Raw genomic sequence first — 17,866 nt, 5'->3', positions numbered from 1 at the left:
AGAACTCTGCACTCACTTCGCAGCTGTGCTGCGTTTCACTTCTCTCATGCAGGCATACAGGCACACAGACACGCAGTTACACACAGGGCCCCTGTCCTGGTTCGGGCTGGAATAGAGTTCCTGTTCATTTTGGCAGCGGGAGGAGTGCTGCAGCACACTGAGATTCCAGAGGCTCTCCAGGTCCGAGAGCCCTTGTCTGTGTGTGGGGGTGGGGGGAGCACAGCTGGAGTGCTGGGCCCTGATTGGCCAATATTCCATGTCATTACGCTCACTATATAAAGGAAGGAGTGGGTCAGAAGGGGCTCTCACTTCCGGGAGTGTTGCCACAGGGTCTTTGTGTTTGGGATCGCTGGCCGGGAGCAGGTGGGTGTCGGTTGACGGGTGGTGAGCAGCTGTATTGTACGTTACCCATTCATCATGTCACCATATTATTCTGTTACTGTTATTAAACTGTTTTTATCTCAACCCATGAGTCTCCCTTTGCCCTCTGATTCCCTCCCCATTCCCAAGTGGAGGGGAGGGTGGGTGAGCAGCTGCGTGGCGTTTAGCTGTTGACCAGGTTTAAACCACGACAACTGTCACACAGGTTATCCATGAATGTGATACACATGATGCAATCAGGCAAGCCAAGAGGTTAAAACCTCTTTGGTATCGAGGGCTATGGTTAAAATATAGATATGGGGAGGCCTGGCAGAGTGATTACATTGTGCTTCCACAATACTTGGCATGTCAAACTTTATGTGCTCACAATGGTGGAAGCAACTACCGGGTGGGTGGAAACATAGGCCGTGTCCCATGCCACTGCCCGGAACACTATTCTGGGCCTTGAAAAACAAGTCCTGTGGCAACATGGTACCCCAGAAAGAATTGAGTCAGATAATGGCACTCATTTTTTAAATAATCTCATAAACACCTGGACAAAAGAACATGGCATTGAGGGGGTATATCACATCCCCTACCATGCACCAGCCTCTGGGAAAATTGAGTGGTACAATGGGCTACTAAAGACCACGCTGAGATCAATGAGAAGAGGAACTTTTAAACACTGGGACAGACATTTAGCAAAGCCCACCTGGTTAGTCAAAACTAGAGCATCTACCAACCAGGATGGCCCTGCCCAGTCAAAATTCTACATACTGCAGATGGAGATAGAGTCCCAGTAGTGCACCTTAAGAACATGCTGGGGAAGACTATTTGGGTTATTCCTACTTCAGGTAAAGGTAAGCCCATATGTGGGATTTCCTTTGCCAAAGGACCTGGGTGCACTTGGTGGGCAATGCAGAAGGACGGGGAAGTCCGATGTGTGCCTCAAGGGGACTTAATGTTAGGTGAAAATAGCCAATAAACTGTATTACATTAATCACCAAACAACCCTATAAATGCATTGCTATGGTTGACACATATTATGCTAATGGCATCATATTCATGAAGAAAAACACGAGCTTCAATAAAGTCACGATTGGTTTCAGCAACTGATACCCAGCGCCTGCTGCAGACTGAATATAGACAGCGTCAGATGCATCAGCCACCAGCTCCAACTGCAACAGAGACTGCATGCCATCCTCCTGCCAGGCCCAAGGACACCTGTGCCCTACCAACTGAGAATCCCTCCTCCTGCCTTAAGAGACTGTTAGGACAGATGGAACCTGAAGCTATGGACCAAATGAACTCACGATACATTCTGCAGTATATAGACTGCAAGGACCAAGTGCACCCAGGTCCTTGGGCAAAGGTAATTCCACGTATGGGCTTAAGATGGCCCATGGGCTAAGGGAATTATATCTGTGTGCACATGCCTAAGACCAGGGAAGAGGACAGTAATTTATTAGACTGTATTAGGAAATATGGAACCTGAGGATAATGCAAAGGATATGGAACAAGGGGTGGACACGGTCCTGGTTCAGACTGGAATAGAGTTCATGTTCCTTTTTGGTAGCTGGAGGAGTGCTGATGCACACGGAGATTTCAGGGACTCTCCAGCTCCCCGTGTCCTGCCTGTGCACAGGCTCACAAGAAGCAGAGAGGAAACAGAGCTGGAGCAGCGGGCCTGGATTGGCCAATATTCCATGTCATGTGAAGTTACGCTCACCATATAAAGGAGGGGTGGGCGGGAAGGGGCACACTCTCACTTTTGGGATTGTGGTCGCGGCATCTTTGTGTTTCAGGATCGCTGGCCGGGAGCCGGCTGGGTGTCAGTCGGCGGTTAGTGAGCAATTGCATTTTACATTATCCGTTCATACTGCCACTGTATTATTTTATCACCATTATTCAACTGTTTCTATCTCAACCCGTGAGTCTCCCTTTACCCCTCTGCTTCCTTCCCCATTCCCAGGTGGGAGCTGTGTGGTGTTTGGCTGCCGACCAGGCTCAGACCATGAGTTACACCCACTGGCAGCACACACCAACATGACATGCACACACACTGGTCTTGCCTGTTGCTGGCCTCACCAAAGAACAGTTGGAAGAGCAACTGATGTAATCTACGTGGACTTGTGCAAAGCACTTGACACGGTCCCGCATGACATTCTCGTCTAGAGTTGGAGAGACGGTGATTTGGCGGATAGACCACTCGGTGGATAAAGAATTGGTTGGGGGGATCAAACTCAAAGTGCTGAGGTCACAGGCTCAACAACCAATTGGAGAACAGAGATGAGGGGAATTCCTCAGGGGTTGGATTTGGGTCTGGTATTGATTGACATCTGTGTTGCCGTCATGGACAGCAGGATCGAGTGCATCCTCAGCAAGTTCACAGATGACACCAAACTGTGTGGTGTGGTGACATGCTGGAGGGAAAGGATGCCATCCAGAGGAACCTGGACAGGCTGGAGAAGTGGGCCCATACAAACCTCATGAAGTTCAACAAGGCCAAGTTGAAGGTCCTACCCATGGCTTGGGACAACCTCACATACAAATAGATGCTGGGCAAGGAGTGGATTGAGAGCAGCCCTGCGGAGAAGGACTTGGGGGTGGTAGTTCATGGAAAACTGATTGTGAGCCAGCAATGTGCACTTCGCAGGCCAGAAAACCAACCGTGTCCTGGGCTGCATCAAGAGAAGTGTGGCCAGCAGGTCAAGGTGGGGGATTCTCCCATTCTGCTCTGCTCTCATGAGACCGGCACTGTAGTCTGGTTTCCAGCTCTCATGATCCAAACATAAAAAGGACATGGACATGCTCAAGCAGGTCCAGAGGAGGCCGTGAAGATGACTGGGGGGCTGGAACACCTCCCTTGTGAGAACAGGCTGAGAGAGTTTGTTTTGTTCAGACTGAAGAAGAGAAGGCTCCAAGGGAGAAATTCTAGTGGCCTTCCAGGACTTAAACAGGGCTACAGGAAAGATGGGGAGAGACTATTTATCAGGGATTGCAGGGATAGGACAAAGGGTAATGGGTTTAAACTGAAAGAGGGTAGATTTAGCTTAGATAAAAGGAGGAAATTCTTTAGTATGAGGATGGTGAAACAGTGGAAGAGGTTGCCCAGAGAAGTGGTGGATTGCCCCTCCCTGGAACTGCTCTAGGCAACCTGTTCCAGTATCTCAGCATCCTCATCGTAAAACATTTCTTCCTTATTTCAAATCTAAATCTACCCTCTTTCATTTTAACACCATTGCCACTTGCCCTTCCAATACAGATCCTGGTGAGAAGTATCACTCCATCTTTCTTGACCTGTAACCACTATGTTTTCATCTCCAAACACCTTTGAGAGTACCCAGACATCACCCCAAGATGGGGTTTAGAGGACTCAAGCCCATGTGCAATGTGCTTAGATATAAACATTCTGGACTAAGTGTTGTGGAGACTTGGGACAGTCTAGGAGTAGCCCAAGAACCCTTGAAGGGTGGTTTGAGAGACGGTGGACTTTTTCTTCACAGTGGAAAACAGCATGAGAAAGAAATAATGTCATACTGTGCAGCTGGGGAAGTCCAGACTGGACAACAGGATAAATGCTGTGGTGCAACACATGACCCAGGAGGAGTAAGGATCAGAACAAGGCTTTGTTTTTCGAGGAAGAGCCAGAGAGCATGGTGAAATGTCAGGAAAGAAATGAAGATGCTCGGGAGGAGCAAGGTGAGAGAGCTGTGGGGATGAGGACAGCCTGCAGGGAAAGAGGCGCAGGGCATGCAACCCCATAGGACAGCCTGTGGTGGAGATGACAGAGGGCTGTGGGAAAGCTGAAAGCCTCCAGTAAAGTCAACCCCATCACGATTTTGGCTATGGATGCTGTCCCTGACACTGATGCCTGTGAGGAGGCACAGTCCCTTGCAGCACAGGGGCCTCATGGCCTCCTTGTGCATCCTCAGGAGCCTGGGAGGTGCACATCTCCATAGCCCCTACCCCAGGAAGAGCCCTGAGGAATGTGGGAGGGACAGGATCTCCCTTCCCAGGGGCTGGGGGTTGTGGCTTGGCCATTTGGTTAATGGGCTTAGGACTTGGAACTTTGGCTTAATGCAACAAATTGAGGATTACTCAGCATCAGAGACAACTTTCCCTTTTTGTTTCTGACTTCTCATAACTGCCTTCAGATTTCTGCTCTAACAGGACACAGGGGAGGCTTTGTCAATAGTGTCCTCAGTGGATACAATTAAAGCCACAAGAAACTTTAGAGTTTGAATAAAACTTTGAATTCTTCAGAGGTTTCTTCAGCTTCTCTGTGTTTGATTTTCATGGAGTTGGCACCAAACCCTCCTGAGGGGTCATTAAAGTGCCTTGGGCTGTTGCTGTGGTGCTGAGCTGGGCCGGGCTCATGGGCCGGAGGGAGCTCCTGGCAAGTGGGCAGCGCTGCAGAGAGACAGCTCTGCCCAGGAGCAGCTCCTCTGCAAAGCGCAGCAGGGCTGAGGGCACTGCCTGCAGGCACCCAGGGCAGAGCAGCGAGGCACACACAGCTTCAAGGCAGCCTGGGCTGGGAGGCTGCTGAGAGCTCCGAGGAGGAGAAAGCGTCAGGGCCCTGGCCACAGTAAGTCTGGGGGTGCAGGGCAATGCAGCTGCAGCTCGGGGAGGGATCTGGGGAAGGCGGCAGAGCCGCCAGGAATCTGCCTCCTGCCTAGAGGAGGAGGAGGAGGAGGAGGGGGAGGAGGAGGAGGAGAAAGAGGAGGAGGAGGAGGAGGATCTGCTCCCGAGCAGGGCTTCCCTGGTGCCCCCTGCGAGGGCCAGGGCATGAGGGCTGCCTTCTTGCGGGGCCGGCTGCAGGGGTGTGCAGCCGGGTGTGCAGGCAGGGGTGCCCAGGGCTGTCCTTCCCAGCAGGGTCCCTGCACCCCAGGGGGCTGTGTGCTGGGGCAGGGACTCTGCCGCCTGCCAGGGTCAGCACTCAGCCTGCCCGGGGAGCTCCCCACGGCGCTGTGGGGAGAAGCTGTGGGGGGAAGGAGAGACCCCGCCAGGGCAGGCTCCTTCTGCTCTCCAGAGGATGCTGCTGCATGGTTCAGGGATGCTCACAGATTCAGCTCATGCCCAGCTCATTTCCCAGGGAATTTGTCACAAATACTTCCAGCTCAGAGATTTCATGCTTCTGTTGGTTCTTTCTAGACTCTCTACTTCCTATTTTCTCTGACACATCTTGGTGGGAAAAGGAAATACAGCTGTGTAGATGAGAGCAGGGGCTGACACACATAAGCTTTCACAATGATAATTATATGAAACCTCAGAAAGTGCCTTCATCCCCCTCCAGCCTACAGAACACACCGAGCATCACCTTTCCTTTTTCATCAGGTTTGCGTGGGCTGTGCTTTAAGCCCTGCACACACAGAGATACTGCAGGGCAGAGCTGTGCTCACAGGGGCTGGGATGGGGACTGTGAGCACTGGCAGGGAGGAAACATGGGCTCAAAGACAGCACTGCCAGCCTGGACACCTCAAGGCAGTGGAGACTTGGGCAGGGAGGGAGGGAAATGCTAAGGGAAACCCTGCTGCAGGGCAGACTCCTTCCCTGAGCAACACTCCTCTTGTCTCCTCTGCCAGCCAGCACAGCCCTTAGCCCGTGGCTCCTGGCCGTTAGTCACCTCCTGGCCCAGCAGCCCAGCAGAAGGGATGAAGTGCATCTCTGCTGCCTAGGGGCCCAGTTCCCGCTGAGCAGGGCCTGAGGGCGACTGTCCTGCATTGCTGCTGTCTGGGAGGGGCTGTGCAGAGCTGCTGAAGGGAAAGGCTTTCCTGAGTGCCTGTCTGTCCCTCTCCTTGCCTTGCTCAGATGCCCTTGGTGTTGCTGACAGGCTCTCTGGGAAGGGGGGTTCCAGCTGCAGAGTCAGGCACAGAGCTTGGGAGCCCTCCTCTGCAGATGTGCCCCCAGCAATGAGGTGTCCCAGCTTTCCTCTAAGCCGTGAAGCTCTGGGCAATGCAGTCTGTGAGGCTGGGCCAGGAGCTGGCTCTCCCTTAAGAAGTTGCCGTGGTTTGGACCCTTGGCTCTCTCCTTGGGGTGTCCATCCCAGCTGTCTGCTGCTTCCAGGGGACTCTGTGAGCCGTGGGTGTCATTGGCTAAAGTGGGGTGCTGAGACTTGGGGAAAGGGTGAGTCATCTGGTGCTCTGCAGAGGATCCCTCTGCTATCAGCAGTGTCTGGTTGATTTTCAGGGTAACATGGGAGTGTAATCACCCTTGAACTCAGAAAGGTGTAATTCAGGGCAGACGGGAACAAGACAGAAAGACAGACCAGCTGCCCTCACTCTGCACTAAGGCACAGAAAATCCTCTTGCCTCACTTGACTCACTCTGCTCTCCCTGAGTGCAGCAGAAAAACCCTCTCAGCCTGTCTTCTGCTTTCCCCATTCCTCACCACAGATAGAGCAAATGCTGACAAGCCCTTCTGGGTTAGGGCAGGTTTTTCTGACAGAGTCACACAAAGATCTGACTCCTTGGCAGACAGCATGCAAAAACCCTTCCCCTCATGAAATGCTTGTCCAGCACCTACCTACAGCTCCAGCTACAGAGCTGAAGGAAGATCTCAAAAAAGGGGCTGCCATGTAGTGGCTGGGATGGGATAAGGACAGAGGGTGTTGATATTTATAAGAGAAATATACCCTAATGTGTTGTCATCTTTCCTCCTTGAACAGGCTCATATGTCCAGACAAAGCAAATGTTAAATAACAGATCCATCACCCACTTCCTCCTCCTGGCATTTGCAGACATGCGGGAGCTGCAGCTCTTATACTTCTGTTTCTTCCTGGGCATCTACCTGGCTGCCCTCCTGGGCAACGGCCTCATCATCACCGCCATCGCCTGCGACCACCACCTCCACACCCCCATGTACTTCTTCCTCCTCAACCTCTCCCTCCTCGACCTGGGCTCCATCTCCACCACTCTCCCTAAAGCCATGGTAAATTTACTAAAAGACACCAGGGACATCTCTTACTTGGGATGTGCTGCACAAGTATTTCTGTTTCTATTTTTGTTACCATCAGAGTTTTCTCTTCTCACCATCATGGCCTATGACCGCTACGTTGCCATCTGCCAACCCCTGCACTACGGGACCCTCCTGGGCAGCAGAGCTTGTGTCCACATGGCAGCAGCTGCCTGGGGCACTGGATTGCTCTATTCTCTCCTGCACACTGCCAACACATTTTCCCTACCACTCTGCCAAGGCAATGCTGTGGACCAGTTCTTCTGTGAGATCCCTCAGATCCTCAAGCTCTCCTGCTCAGATTCCTACCTCAGGGAAGTTTGGCTCCTTGTGGTTAGTGTCTGTTTAGGATTTGGGTGTTTTGTTTTCATCGTGCTGTCCTATGTGCAGATCTTTAGGGCCATGTTAAGGATCCCCTCTGAGCAGGGACGGCACAAAGCCTTTTCCACATGCCTCCCTCACCTTGCTGTGGTCTCCTTGTTTGTCAGCACTGGCATGTTTGCCTACCTGAAACCCCCCTCAATCTCCTCCCCATCCCTGGACCTGGTGGTGTCATTTCTGTATTCGGTGGTGACTCCAGCAGTGAACCCCCTCATCTACAGCATGAGGAACCAGGGGATCAAGGATGCACTGAAGAAGCTGGTTCAGTCAGTTTCCTCTCACCAGCAATAAAATGTTTTGTTTTGTTTTTTTTTTTTTTTTTCTTCAGAACTGTTTCAAATTCATCTCTGAATCCTACCGTACATTGATCATTTTATTTGTCTAAATCTTTTTTTTCTAGAAATATCTGCAGTCACTCTTCTTCCTCAGAAACATGAACCACCTTCTCTGACCCAGAGCCCTTTGTGCGTGTGTCTGGTAGGACAGGACAGCTGGCCTCCCGTGCCACATAACCATAATAAAAGGGGATTTTCTTAGTACCGATGTCTGGAGGTTGGTCTCTTCTTCCAAAGCTGAGGTCAGGAACAGGCTGAAGGAATTGCCCCTCTGAGCGTGCTGCTGTGCTGGGGTTCTCCAGGGGTTCAGGGCAGGAGGGCATGGGGGGATGTGTTAGGGAATAGGCCTGTGCTGCCCCTTCACGTGGGGGTGCCCAGTGCAATGGAAATGATGGCTGATCCATGGGGATCTCCCTGGGACCATCTCCCCGTGGCTTTCAGCCACCACTGCCCTGCAGAGCAGCACCGCCAGCTCAGGGCCGTGCCTGAGGTGACATCCCGCGACAAGAGCAGACCTATTTCTGGAGGCACCAGTTTGGGCAGCTTTTCTCTCGGCTGGCACAGCAGGAGCTGCCTGGGGAGCCCCCAGTGCAGGAGTCTTGTGCTGGGGAGAGGGACGGGCACAGAGGGGCTGCCAGCACTGGGCAATCAGGATCTCTTGGAGAGAAGAGCAGCAGAGAGAGGGAGACGCTGGCCTGCGTCTGCTCATGGCATGGCTGGCCCCAGCCCTGGGGCTGATGGGGAGGCTGAGAGCCCTCTGTGCCCCAGGAGCTGCTGTGACCTTCCGAGGGGCTGGGGCTGTGGGGTGAGTGCCCAGAGCTCTGCAGCACCCCCCAGCCTATCTCGCTGGCCATTTCCAGCACTGGCTGCTCATCCAGGTTTATGGGTGAGCGTTGCTGCTAAACCATCTCCATCCTCCTGCTGGTCTCAGTGCCTGTATGGGGGGACCGGCCAGCCCTGTCTGGCCTCTCTTCTGGCGCAGACCCCGCCAGACCCCAGAGAAGGGCTGTCTGCACTTGCTGTGAGGTTGCGCTCTGTCCTATTTTTCCAGTTCATTAGTGAAGACGTTTAACAGAGCTGGACTCAGTATGGACCCCTGGGGTACATCGCTGGTGATCAGCTCGCGAGGGGACTTTGTGCTATGGGTCATGGCCTTCTGGACCCGGCCTTTCATCCTGTTTCCAGTCCACCTCACTCATGCCTGTGAGGCCTGTGATGGGATTCAGTGAGAAAAGCCTTATTAATATTGAGCTGAAACACGTTCCCTGCTCTCCCCTCATCCACCAGCCGAGGCATCTTACTGCTGTGGTGGGCTAACCGTGGCTAATAACCCAACTCCCACCCAGCTGCTCGCTCACTCCCTCTCCCACCCCAGTGGGATGGGGAAGAAAATAGGAAGAATGGGAATGAGAAGGCTCCTGGGGGGAGACAATGACAGGGACATCACTTCCCAGTTCCCATTGCGGGCAAGACTTGACTTGGGGGAGCTTAACTCACTCCTTCACTCTAGGCTCCTCTCCCCATCCCGAGCAGTGCAAGGGTGTTTGGGATGGGGTGTCACAACCAGCACATAACAGTTTTTATCTATTATTCCTTCTTTTCCCCAGTTTTGCTCTGCTCTGGCACTGGTCCTCCATGGGCTACAGGGAGATCTGCTCCACCATGGAGCACCTCCTCCTCTTTCTCCTACATTGGTGTTCCCTCCGTTGTTTCTCAATATCTTTGTTCTCTCCACCTTTACCAGTCTGGTGTTTGCTGCCAGTTCCTGAAGAAGTTTTCACAGGGACATGACCAGATTTGCTGATGGGCTTCTCAGTGTCCTGCGCTGAGTCTATTGTGGAGCTGGAAACAGCTCTGTCTGGCACAGGGCAATCCCTGGCCTCCTCCCACAGAGGCCACCCTTGCAGCCCCTCCGGCCACCAACCCCTTGTCACGTACACCCCCCACAGTCATCCACTGTGGAAAGTGGAGGTTCAGAAGACTTATTTAGGTTTTTTTCTGTTGAACTATGAACCTTTATTATTATATGTTGGCAATAAAGAAACAACTTCCTGTGACAGAAAGACTAGAGCTGAAAAAACCCCGGTGGCTGATAGGACACATGTCAGTGTTGGGGACATAGTCATCAAGATTGGCCATATAGTGTGTGACCTCACTGAGCTTGTTTTTCCTACATGCTTTTTCAGACTCCATCAGGGCACATGCAGGGTCAATATAAATTGGAGAATGTAGATATTCCTTGATCTAGAAGATGAAAACTGAAGAAAATTGCAAAAACAAGATAAAAAACAAACAAACAAACAAACAAAGAAACAAAAAAAAAAAAAAAAAAAAAAAACAACAAACCAAAAAATTTAATATTAATATCTTCTTTGTTTAGGCTACATTCTGGAAATTCCTCTATTTGCAAGAATTGAAGAATTAATAAAAATTATGCACAGAGATGTTGCTTCTTAGAGCACATGGCTGTCTCCACCACAAGCTGTCCTACAGTGTCTTGCACCTCTGTTCCACACCAGGCTGGAGGGGTCAACACAACTAACCCACCTCTCTCTCCACTCAGCATCTCCCCTCCTTTACTGACATCTCTCCATCATTGCTGCCTTTGCTTCTGTAGCAGGTTCCAAGGAGCTCCGTCACCTGCCCTTCATCAAAGGGTGCATTGCTGAGAGTCAGCTGAAGCTTGTCCAAACCTTGGAATGTTATCCCAGGTGCTCTTCCAAATGAGCAACCCTGAACAGACAGAAGGTGTAAAACCAACTCCTGGAGGGAGATACTTCGTCTTGCTATAGAGATCTTGCAGTAACATAGCCTAGCAGAGCAACTGCCTGCCCTTGCTTCCCTTTCTCCAGTGACCATGGTTTTGCTTGGCAGACACCCTTCCTTGCACCACAGGTCTTCCCTTGACGATAATGTATTTGTGGGGCAGGGAGGCTGGGACAGCACAGGGACAGGGCTGGCTCTGACAGGGACCATGAAGCAGCTGCCAGGAGGTGACAGCAAGGACAGCTTACAAAGGACAAATTTCTATGTCTTGACTTTACTCTCCTTAGGAAGGAAAAGCTTGCCAGGAGCTGGTGGTTGCAGGGGCAGTCAAAAGCAAAAGGAAGAGCTTCAATCGCTCATTAGAGACCAAGGCTGAAGAGGGAACATGCAGGGCTACTGCTGAATGGGAAGGCTGATTTAATAACAGCAGAGGCAGGTGGGGCTGGGGCACTCAAAGCCCTCTTTGCCTGAGTCTTTCTTAAAAAGTTGTCCAGGCCAGTGAGCTGAGGGAAAGGGCTCAATGAGCAGGAGAGCACGCATTGGCAGGAACCTCAGGCAACCCAGCAAGGCCAAGTGCCCGTGTGTGACCCTGCAGGACATCCCCCTGGCAATGGCACAGGCTGGGAGCTGCCTGGCTGGGAGAAGCCCCGTGGGAAAGGTCTGGGTGGGTTGGAGAGGAGGCAGCCGCGTGCCCTGGCAGCAAGGGAGGCCAGCTGCACCCAGGCCTTTGTGGCCAGCAGGATGGCCAGGAGATCACAAGAGGGGCTTGTCCTGGTTACTGTGTCCGGATTGCAGATCCCCAGTACAGGAAGGATGTTGGCAAGCTGGAGGGGGTGCACTGAATGGCCCTCAATATAGGCTGGTGTGGGAACACTGGAACTACTCGCAAATAATTTCAGGGGGGCGGGGCATGATTTAGCCCCCCAAAAATCAGGAGTTTTGGGGATTCAGACTGTCACCACTCCCAAAAATGGAAGTTATTGGTGGGGAGAAAACCCAAACCACCACCTATATAATTGGGGGGGGGGGGAGGGGCAGGCAAACCAAAATGGAAGATTGTGGGGGGGTCAGAGATCCCAACAAACTACCAAAATGGAAGACAGAGTTGGGGGGCAACCAAAACTGAAGTAAGAGGAGCGCCAACTGATCACACAACCCTTTCAAAATGGGGGTTTGGAGGGTCTCAGGTATCAGCCCAAAAATAATTGGGTGTTGTTTGCAGTAAACACTGTAGCGCCCCGCAAATGGGGGCTTGTGGTTCAAACAACACAAAACCCCCCTCAAATTATTTGGGGGGGGCAGTGTCAGAGTATCCTGTGTCCCCTCCAAAAGTGAGGATTCAGGGATCTCGGGTCCCCCCAGCATGCTCATCCATGTCAAAGAGCTTCCTCTCCTCTGCCACTGTGGGATCATTTTTGGAGGACAATGGCCACATTGGACAGGAGCAAGACTTTGGCTACATCGCAAAAGGGATGTGAAAAGAGGGAGGAGAACTGAGAGAGCTCTACGGCTGGTGAATGATGAGAACATCTTGACCTTCATCAGCCAGAAGCCTTGGGAGTAGCAAACAGGAATGTAGAAAAACAAGATAAGGATGCTGAGCTTTGTCTGAAGAAAACATGCCAGGCTATGGTTGATGGGAAACCTCTGGTCGTATCTTAAACAGTCGAAAGTTTTCTACCTTGAGCTAAAAGTGTATAGAACATTGTGTTTGTGCTTGTAAGATTTAATTAACCAATAGGCTTTAGTAACTAAATTGTAGCCAATGAATTGTCTGGTGTATTATGGACAGAGGGTAGTGACCAATCAAACGTTAGTCTTAGGCATGTGAACAGTGTGTGAGGAATGCATGTAACCAATCCAGCCTTCTGTTGATGTCTGATCAGTTGCTAGGCAGACATATAAGCGTACTTGTATCAGCAATAAACGATTTTGATTTGTGACTCTTATAGGGATGCCGGAGTCTGTGATTGTCCTCATGCCACCATGACTGGGAGGCGGGGTCATGAGTGACATCATAGGGCAGGGGAACCACCCCCTCACGGATGTCATAACCCACCAGTGACATCACAACCCAGGGTTGGGGAATCCCCATCAGAACTAAGTGAGACTCTGATACTGCAGTTCCATTGTGGATCCCCACCTCAACCCCATGAGCTCCCCTGTGATGTCATAAGCCCACTCCCACCACACAGGGGTCCACTATGATGTCACAACACTGGTAGGGAGCCCCAAGAGCTTGCTATGACATCACAATCCTGATGCAGAACAGCAAAGGTCCTTTATGATGTCACAGTCCTGGTGGGGAACCCCAAGCGTCCTCTACGATGTCACAATTGTGGCTGGAAACACCAGAGGGTCCTCTGTGACATCACAAAAATGGTGGGGAACCCCGAAGGTGCACTATGATATCAGAACTCTGGTGAGCAAACCCACTGAGTTTTCTGTGACAACACAACAGTCAGAGAAAACCCCACCCCACGTGGCTGCCTGATGACATCACAACCCAGCAGAGCACCCCCACCCTACGTGGGTGTTGTGTGATGCCAGCACCCTGGTGGGGACAGCACCATACCCCACGTGGTCCTCAGTGATGTCACAGCCCCACAGGGAACCCCCATCTCAGAGAGTTTCCCGTGATGTCACTGCCCAGGCAGGGACACCCCCACTCCAGTGATGTCACAAACCAACGGGGAACCACCCCACCTTGAAGGATTCGCTATGTGAGAAGTAACGGTAGAATTTTGCTTTCGCTAACAGTAATGAAAGAATTACTTTTATTGAGTTAGGCTAAAGCTGTTATTAAATTAGTGTTGCTAAAATTATACCAGTTGAGCAAGCCTTTTTTGATCATAGGTCAGGCATAGGGTTGGGCATTGTGGGGAGTTGGGCAAGCAGGAGGATGGGTGTGTGTGTCTGTGGTTAGGTGTCATGTAAAGAGAAATGGAAGCCAGCAGAAAAGGGTTAAGCGAAGAACTGTTGAAGAGGAATCTGGACTTCACCCCCTCCACCAACCCCCCCCCCCCCCCCCCCAGAGGACCACCGAGACCAACTGGAAATGCCAAAGAAGAGGGGGGGGAAGGAAAGCGAGTGGACTTGTTGCTTGGCTTGGTTGTGTTGCATTGTTCTTTGTTTGATTTCACGTTTAAACCGAATAGTTACATATAACACTGTGGATGCCTCCCCTGCTCAGCAGCTGCCTGTATTGTGATAAGAAGTACTGAAGCAGTGGAAAAGTACAGAGAGAGAGAGACAGCCTCGGAGAAACCAAGGAAAAGGAACTGCGCGGGTGCAAGAAGGAGGACTGGAACTATAAAAAGAAGCCCCTGCTGGGGCAGGTTGCACCATTGCTCCCAGCGCTGTATTCTTTGCTCCACTGACTCTGTCCCCAGTAAAACATAATTTTAAATATACGTGGGCTTGTTTCTCACAACTGGGGGCTCATCCGGGATACAGAATTCATCACCCCCAGCCTCTCTCACTGGCCACTTCCAGCACTGGCTGCTCACCCAGGTTTATGGGTGAGCGTTGCTGCTAAACCATCTCCATCCTCCTGCTGGTCTCAGTGCCTGTATGGGGGCACCAGCCAGCCCTGCCCGGCCTCTCTCCTGGTGCAGACCCTGGCAGACTGAAGAGAAGGGCTGTCTGTGAATCTCCACAGGGGACACAGCTGGGGTATGGAAAGGGTTGGATAATGGGGGAGTCTGCAAAATGTACGTTATGAGGTTATGTCCTGCCAGGGCTATGGGGGGGACGATGAACTGATTGATCTCACTGGCAACGTAATGGGAGGAACTTCAGAAACACCTGAATACACCAACAAGCCCATGACTCTTTCATTCCCTCTTCAAAAATATAGACTTATACATCCATTTCTAAAACACGTTTCCTATTTATATTTTGAACGGAGAAATTGATTCCAAGACACATTTCTATTAAGACATTTAATGTCTCCATTGCATCTAAACAGAGCTGAGAGCAATGCTGGTTGAAGAGGTTACATAGAGCCCACTAGTGTTTCCTTGCTATCAAGCAAAGAAAGCATTTGTAGCATTTCCCTCATATGTCCCCTGGGTTTGAGCTGGCCAAATCTGTACAGGGTGGACAATGGCACAACATCACGGCCCTCCAAGTGCCAGACCCCAACATATACACAGAGGCCCAGGGCACAGCCAACAAAAGGAAATGTCCTTCCTATCTGATAACCTGATAAACTTCTCCAGTGACTGACTGGCTTGGTAGAGGAGTAGAAATTGTCCACCTGGACTTCATGGAGGCTTTTGACACTGTCTCCCAAAGAATCCTCATCGATGAGCTGGTGAAGCAGAGGCTGGAGAAGCAGACAGTGAGGTGGTTGAAACCTGGCTGAATGGCCAAGCCCAGAGAATGGTGGTCAGTGGCATCAGGTCTCGATGGAGGCCTGGTCACCAGTGGGGCACTACAGGGGTCAATACTGGCTCCAGTCCTGTCCCTCCAAACCTCAACTTTACTGTAGATTTGATGGTCCTGTGACATCCTTTCTGGGAAATCGGTGCTGCCGGGCACCTCTCTGAAGTGCCAGTGCACTGATGTGCGGGGCGTGCAGAAGGAGGAATTAGATGTCTGTGTGTGGTTCCAGTGGGCTACAGGCTCATGTGGGATCAGTTTTGGGCCCCTCATTACAAGAAAGACATTGAAGTGCTGCAGTGTGACCAAAGAAGCGCAATGAAGCTGGTGAAGGGTCTAGAGCACAAGTCTTGTCAGGAGCAGCTGTGAGAATTGGGGTGTTTAGTCTGGAGAAAAAGAGGCTCAGGAGAGTCCTTATCGGTCTGTACAGCTACATTTAGGAGTTTTAGTGAGGTCTAGGTCAGTCTCTTCCCATGTAACAAGTAAAAGGACAGGAGGAAATGGCCTCATGTTGCACCAGGGGAGGTTTAGATTGGATATGAGGACACATTTCTTCACTGGAAGGGTTGTCAAGCATTGGAACAGGCTGCCCAGGAAAGTGGTTGAGTCACCATCACTGGAGTTATTTAAAAGACACGTAGATATAGCACAGAGGGACCACGTATAGTGGTGGGCTTGGCAGTGTTAGTTTAATGGCCGGATTCAATGACCTTAAGGGTATTTTCCAACCTAAATGATTCTACGATTCTGTGACTGCCAGGGAACATGCGGAGTGAGGCATGGCCTGTTTAATGTGGCTCACATATATGGAGCTCCTTTACAGGACAGGCAACACTTCAAGTTCATGTTTGTCATAAAATCACAGAATCACAGAATGGTTTGGATTGGAAGGGACCTTTGCAGATCATCTGGTTCCAATCTCCCTGCCTTGATGATTAACTTTGTATTAGTTCTTTTTTTTTTTTTTTTTTTTTTTTTTTCTGATTCTTCAGTGTTTTTAAGACTTGTCAAGGAAAAACAACAAGTACATCAAAAGAGATTGAGTGAATTGCCAGTGAAAACCAGGTGAGCTACCCCCATGCCTGTGTGTTCCTGGCAAGGAGTCTGTCCTGAGAAGGGGATCCAGCCTCTGCCACTCTCTGGAGAGGGAAACCAGCAGTGCCCATGCCTCCTGGGGATACAAAAGGAGACTTTTACAAGTTACCTTCACGCGAACTGCTTTGGAAGGGCTACTTGAGGATGGCTTACATTGCAAATACTGATTGAAGTGACATTGCCCAGCATGTCTACAAAGCAAGCAGAGTGTTTCATTACAGTAATTTTCATTTAGGCAGATTTATTAATTTTTGTTTCTTTCTTTGTTTCTTTCAGGTACTGCTACTCTTAGGGAAATCATACTAACATCTGAAGGATTCTTGACAGAAGCTTCACCGTGTTTACATCTGAAGAAATGGGATGCCAGAGGCCAAGGGAAAGACGGGTTGGACACTCATCAGGGTTTTAGCAAACCAAAACGTGCTCCCCTCTCCCCCGCACCATACCCCCCTTATTGAGAGAGGTGAGAAACTCTGCAAACTAGATCTGAACTCACAGTTGTGTAACTTATGCCTGGTTAAAAAAAGTGTTTTCTTGTCAGATTACGATTTGAGATTTCATTTGAGCCAAAAAATATTTAAATTCAATCTACCTCCATCTTCATTCTGATGCTGCCTGATGTGTGACAGAGCTGTTCTGGATCTCCAGGCACTATGGGGAAAAATGTGATGCTGGAACAGGAAATTGTCCCCTTGCCAGCAATGTGAATGCAGCAGGTTTTAGCCAAGAGGCCCAAGAAACCAAATTTCCGTAGACAGCTAATGAAACATCCCATAGGCTGTGGGACTTCCTTTCTACTGATATAGAATTTGTAAATCCAGATGATACAGCTTCACCTATTTTTTTCTTTTCTTAAAGAATTAGTAAATCCAGATGATACAGCTTCATCTATATTTTGATTCTGTTTGAAACTTGTCTCTCAGCACTGAGGTATTTAGCCCGTATTGTTACTTTAAAAGTCTGGTTTTGAAAAACTAGCCCAGTGTGTGGAGGTTTTTAGTGTCTAATTCAAGGAGGTAATGGGGATTATACTGTGGGTAACACTTACATAGTTGTGTCATGAGTTTTGCTGAATCCTGATGAATTCCTTGCCTGAGTCTCCTTTCCAGAGAAGCCTGACCTGGAGTTAAAAGTACTCAGGGTTGTAAGGAAAGGTAGGCCTTGCCACAACAGTGGGCAAAGATTCCAGCACTTCAGAAGTTACAGCCTTCTTTGAGAACCAGGTAAGCAATGCTTCCTCGCTGCAGTGCCTGGGGAGAGCTGAGCTCTGCCTGGGTCACTAAAGAAACTGTTGGTGCTATAATCTCCAGGTCACAGTGCAGAGCAGGGGGCACTTTTTTTTTTTTTTTTTTTTTTTTTTTTTTTTTTTTGCTGGTGATGCATCACTGAATCAGCAAGGGCAAGGGCAGAGCAGGGCATTAGATCTGAGTCAGGGTTTGCAGAGAGATCGCAGGAAGGGAAGATGTGGTGGGGTAGAGGCAGAGAGTGAGGCCCCAGGTCTTTGTTCCCAGGCACCGTCAGCACAGAGGTCAACCCTTCATGCTGAGCATTGCAGGTGGGTGCTGGATGTCCCGAGTCAGGGAACTGCC

General features: G+C 50.5%; 1 protein-coding gene across 1 annotated transcript; it reads left to right on the top strand.

The window, feature by feature from the left end:
• Positions 1 to 7,050: 7,050 nt before the first annotated feature.
• On the top strand, positions 7,051 to 16,501 carry LOC122153152 (olfactory receptor 14C36-like). Its single transcript, XM_042789248.1, has 2 exons — positions 7,051 to 7,979; positions 16,477 to 16,501. Exons 1-2 carry the CDS (start codon positions 7,051 to 7,053, stop codon positions 16,499 to 16,501), a joined length of 954 nt encoding a protein of 317 aa, XP_042645182.1.
• The last annotated feature ends 1,365 nt before the right edge of the window (positions 16,502 to 17,866 follow it).

This window comes from Tyto alba, unplaced genomic scaffold, assembly GCF_018691265.1.
Source record: "Tyto alba isolate M040663 unplaced genomic scaffold, T.alba_DEE_v4.0 Super-Scaffold_15, whole genome shotgun sequence".
Taxonomy (NCBI): domain Eukaryota; kingdom Metazoa; phylum Chordata; class Aves; order Strigiformes; family Tytonidae; genus Tyto; species Tyto alba.
Note: the sequence above shows the minus strand (reverse complement) of the source record. Positions and strands in the feature narration are given on the sequence as shown.

Coding starts and splice junctions, on each gene's coding strand:
- LOC122153152 (XM_042789248.1), top strand. CDS start 7,051: ATGTTAAATAACAGATCCATCACCCACTTCCTCCTCCTGGCATTTGCA. Junction 7,980..16,476: donor CAGTCAGTTTCCTCTCACCA/GCAATAAAATGT, acceptor ATGTCTACAAAG/CAAGCAGAGTGTTTCATTAC.